This window comes from Vipera berus (assembly GCF_964194415.1).
Source record: "Vipera berus genome assembly, chromosome: W".
Lineage (NCBI taxonomy): Eukaryota > Metazoa > Chordata > Lepidosauria > Squamata > Viperidae > Vipera > Vipera berus.
Window position 1 is genome coordinate 65,587,988 of NC_138210.1, and position 5,545 is coordinate 65,593,532.

Here is a 5,545-nt window from a genome sequence, read left to right on the forward strand (position 1 = left end):
TCCTTCCTTCCTTCCTTCCTTCCTTCCTTCCTTCCTTCCTTCCTTCCTTCCTTCCTTCCTTCCTTCCTTCCTTTCTTTCTTTCTTTCTTTCTTTCTTTCTTTCTTTCTTTCTTTCTTTCTTTCTTCTCCAAATGAAAGAGAAAATGGGAAAATCCTGACGAAATTGTCATTTTGATCCCTTCATGCATATTAGCTTTAAAATATCTGGGGCATCTTTTATTTTTAGAATTTAAAATGTTGTGTTGGAAGAAGCTTTCTGATATTGACAAGGATAATTCACCAAAAGAAACCACGGTAGAATATTATTTATTTTAATCCTTTTCAACCCCCAATTATTGAGATGCTCAGCATATTCAGTTCAGAGCAATACATTTGATATCAGTAAGATTGAAGCAAAGGAAGTTGAGAAATTTCTACGGTGTTAGTGCAATTAAAACCTTCAGGAGACAAAAGGGCAATATCCTGCCCATGTCCTGATTTGTAAAAATGTTTAGGGTCTTTGAACCTCACCAAGAAAGCTTTAATATAAACCTGACCTTTTGGCCAAAAAACAAATGGAGAATCCTATTAACATTTCTAGAGCCAAAATAGAAAGGCATCTTATTTCTCCATTTTTGTTCTTTTTGTAATCTAATTATGCAAAATATATGGCCAATATATGTTCAAATCAAAGAGGATTTAATGAATAAAGCATACTTTTCAGTGTAGTTAGTTTATTAAAAAAACAAGTAGAAAGTAATTTAGAGATGATGAAATGCTTTAAAGTTGAAATTTCAGTACTAGAATAGAGTGCTTACAAAAGACCAACTGGTGATGAACATGGAGGCACACATATACTTGGACACCCAGATCTCATGAATGGAATTAAAGACTTGGAGACATGCCCAGGTCATATTTCTCAGGAAAGTACAGAAATAGTTTGCCACTGCCTTCTCTTGCAATTTTCCTTTAATATTCATTCTCTCTATACAACCATTATTGCATGTTACTGTGTTTTCCCAAAAGTAAGACCAGGTCTTATATTAATTTTTGCTCCAAAAGACGCATTAGGGCTTATTTTCCAGTTAGGGCATATATTCAGGAAAATACGGTACTAAATGCATCCATCTGGCTGACAATCTTAACTGGGGCTTATTTTGGGGGTGGGGGTTATATTATTAGCATCCTGAAAAATCACACTAGGGCTTATTTTTCGGTTGGGTCTTATTTTCGGGGAAACACAGTAAAGGTTGTGGGAATGTTCATCTTTCTTGTTTTTGACAATAGACGTAGACAGTGGGTATTGGGAATTCATTGCTGTAATATCTGCTGATATATTCAAATAATGTTCTGTCCTTGATTATGTTTTAGAGATCCCCAAGAGATCAACATGAACAAATTACTGGAAATGACCAAGGGGTGTAGAGCAATTTCATCAGAATCATGATCTCATGGCAATTTCCTTTCAAGAGATATTTTGAGGAGAAAGAAAAGCAAACAAAATGTTATAATCCCAGTGGTAGTATGCAGAATCCCTTAGTGATGTGTATACATTCATAAATTATAATAATTCCAAGATATCTTTAAAGAGTGTGTTATTTTCCAAGATAATTTAGATGTCTTTACTGTTAATGAACTGATGAGCTCCTCCCAAAACTATTCTTTATTATTATTATTTTTTTACTAAAGACACTTTCTGTGAAAGTTTTTGAAGATTCTTCCATGATAGACCTGCAAACTCCCAAGTAGGTACACAATATCTGGCTTTCATAGAAAGCAAATGGATCATCTTCCATCTTGCTAAGCAGTTAATAGAAGCTAATAACATGCTGGGTTTTTCTTGATGGATGAGGAACAACTCACCAGCTCAAGATTGACTCAGCTTTCCATCCTTCCAAGGTCAGTAAAATGAGGACCCAGATTGTTGGGGTCAATATGCTGAATCTGTAAACCGCTTAGAGAGGGCTGTAAAGCACTCTAAAGCAGTATATAAGTGCTAAGTGCTACTGCTTTCTTGGAAAAGAAGAATGGTAAAATTCTCTTTTCCCGTTAGAGAAAAACTGCAACTCTGGAAATCTCTAGTCATCTGTGGTCCAAGAACTAAACATACCAAAGTTTGTTCTCCCAGAGAAATAATGTGTATTATTACACCAGTTTAGTTTAATATAGGTGTGTTATAACATGTTCTAACATCTTTATTCAAATTTAGAATAAACAATGTTGATGAATTTTGATTATTTCTAGCAGAGTGAGTGCCTGTTACTCGTCCCAGCTTCTGCTAACCTAGCAGTTCGAAAGCATGTAAAAATGCAAGTAGAAAAATGGGGATCACTACGGTGGGAAGGTAACAGTGTTCCGTGCGCCTTTGGCGTCTAGTCATGCCGGCCACATGACCACGGAGATGTCTTCGGACAAGCGCTGGCTCTTCGGCTTTGAAACGGAGATGAGCACCGTCTTCTAGAGTCGGAAATGACTAGCACGCATGTGCGGGGGAAATTTTACCTTTACCTTTACCTTTGATGGTTGCTTTTGGAAAGATTCTTTCCTGACTTCCCTTGAAAGGAAATCTCTGTATAATAGACAACAAAAGTCACAGAACATAGAATAATAGAGTTGGATGGGACCTTAGAGGTCTTCTAGTCCAAACCCCTGCTTGAGTAGGAAATCCTATACCATTTCAGATAAATGCTTGTTCAGTCTCTTTTTGAAAGCACCCAGTGATGGAGCTTGAATCTGTTGAATTAACCTTTCTTTTTCTTGAAAAATAATGCATGTTACTAGAGCAAAAAAAAAAGTTTAATATGGGCAAGATCTAACTTATTTCATAACTTGTAAATTCAAATAAAGATCGATGATGCAACAGACGTATTTTATTTATTTCCTTTTGGAGAGACTCTAAAAACACTTAAGAAATATTTGTTCTTAACCCATTTCTGAAAACGTAAGGCATATTTGAAATTATTACTCAAGTAATCTTGAAAAAGAAATTTTCAGTAGCAAACCAAGAAAAGAATTGTGTTTTGTATGTTTCTGAGCATGAGAAAATGTTTGCGGTTTCTGAAGTTAGGATAATTTTTGCACCTTTATCTAGTGGTAATAAATTCCTTGGATTTATTTTTTTTTAGTTTGCATTGCTACAGAACAAATCATGGAATAAATTAGTACTGATGACAAAACCTGCAAAAATCTATGTAGTCTAATTTAAGTGAATTGCCCAAAGTAGCAATTAATGTTATTTCAGTTGTAGTTTTGTACCTTTTATTAACCTGCCAGTACTGTGCTAACTGAAAAAAAATTGGCATAAGTTTAAATATTGAGAATGATGATTGGTGTTAAAGTACATTCTGTCAACTAAGAAAAACTCACAGATAAAAGAAAAATGGATATGAAAATAGAAAAACAGGAATATTTTTCTACCTCCCACAAGTAATTTTGTCATTACATGCATCAAAGCATGCATACCTTCAAAGGCTGATAATAACATTTCCTGGATTTTCATTACACTGTTATATAAAAAAGGCTGTTAGTTATCATCCTCCTGTTCTTCTAAATGTATATATTTAAAAATTGTAATTGACCTAAAGGCTTTTCATTCTTTTTCCTTCTCCTCAGACAGGAGACCATGACAGAAGCCGAGAATTTCACCTCTGTCAAGGAATTCATCTTGCTGGGACTCACCAACCACAGAAATATGCAGCTTCTCCTCTTTGGGATTATTCTTATCATCTACTTGCTTACAGTTTTGGGAAACCTGCTGATCATTGTATTGGTGTGGATTGATATAAAACTCCACACACCCATGTATTATTTTCTCTCACACCTTGCATGGGTAGATATGTGTTACGTAACCACCACCATGCCTCTCATGTTGACTCAGCTCCTGACTGGAGAGGGAGCTATTTCTTTAGCATTCTGCATGGTCCAGATATACATTGCAGTGGCCTTAGGTGGTGTTGAGATTCTCCTGTTTGGGGTTATGGCCTATGACCGCTACCTGGCTATCTGCCGTCCCTTGCTTTACCCTGTTCTCATGAACAAGAGCTGCCAATTGCAGTGCAGTTCAACATGCTGGATTACAGCTCCTCTGGTCTCTCTGATTTACATTGTCTGCCTTCTTTGCCAAAACTATTGTGGCCCCAATCAGATCAATAACTTCATATGTGAGATGCCAGTGGTGCTGAAACTTGCATGCGGCAATACCAAAATTGCTGAGGCCATTATTTTTGGTATAGGAGGATTTTTCCTTTTGCTTCCCCTTTCTATTGTATTGGCCTCCTATGTATTTATTCTTCATTCTGTCTTACAAACGAAATCAAGTGGGCGGCGCAAGGCTTTCTCTACCTGTGGCTCCCATCTCCTTGTGATCTCCATGTTTTATGGTCCTTTGCTTTGGGTGTACATAATTCCAAAGACTAATTCAGCTGCTGATCGTGATAAACAAATAGCAATCTTCTACGTTTTGATCACCCCTCTGCTCAACTCTATCGTTTACACCCTGAGAAACAAGGACTTTCATAGGGCAGTAGCCAAGATCTTGTGAAGAAGGTCAAACTTGAAGACAATTATTAGGCATTCTGTCATGGGTAATCAACTTTAAAAAAAAAGCTGATGGTCCTTAAGTGGCTGATTATGACTATTACTCCACAGATATTTGAAAACCTTTGTTTCTTTAACCTTGAAGTCAAGTCATGGATTCTGTGGATGATCTGTCTGAATAATCTTCATCTAGTAATTGTGTTAAGATGTTGAAACCTTAAAGCAAAGTTCTTTGTGGTGTAAAGAACATGAACCCCCACAGTGTTTGAAATATTGTACCAATCTTTCCAAATGCACTGGAAGATGGACAGAACATAGTATATTGCAATTCTCAATCTAGCCTATATTTGGGAAGAATTATTTGTCTGATTGATCAGCCTAGTCTTTTCTAGTTATGTAGTGTATATTGGAGGTGGTGAGCCTTTGAGAGCTGTATGCAATGAAATTTCATTTTAATGTATGCCAATTAGTGTACATTTAAAGTGATAATAGCTATTCTGTTCTATTCTGTTCCGTTCCATTCCATTTCATTCCATTCCATTCCATTCCATTCCATTCCATTCCATTCCATTCCATTCCATTCCATTCCATTCCATTCCATTCCATTCTATTCTATTCTATTCTATTCTATTCTATTCTATTCTATTCTATTCTATTCTATTCTATCTATTCATCTTCCATAATTAACCTTTTCTTTTTAATTGATAGCTTCATGTTGGATGATTGTATTAATTTAGAATGTTTGCTTTCTAGAACCATGATGCCAATCCTATGATTCTGTTGATATTTGCTCAATATAATCTCTTTGTAATGAGATGTTATAACTTCTAAAATCATTTTTTGATTGAAGTAAAACAAACATGGTGACACGTGGTTTCCTAGTTGCGGTTTGAAATGTTGTGGAAAGTTACTATAATACCATACTTAAAGGTGGAGAAAACAGACCATATTTATAGTGAATGTCTGTGTACATATGAAGCTAAGGTATTCAAGTGTGGTTATTCAAATCCACTCCCTAAATTTCAGGAAA

At 35.8% G+C, this 5,545-nt stretch overlaps 1 protein-coding gene across 1 annotated transcript; it reads left to right on the forward strand.

Annotated features, from left to right (window-relative positions):
- Positions 1 to 1,701: 1,701 nt before the first annotated feature.
- Positions 1,702 to 4,519, forward strand: LOC308676381 (olfactory receptor 2G3-like; the record flags this gene model as incomplete). Its single annotated transcript, XM_081342194.1, has 2 exons — positions 1,702 to 1,724; positions 3,592 to 4,519. 2 exons carry the CDS (start codon positions 1,702 to 1,704, stop codon positions 4,517 to 4,519), a joined length of 951 nt encoding a protein of 316 aa, XP_081198320.1.
- Positions 4,520 to 5,545: the final 1,026 nt, after the last annotated feature.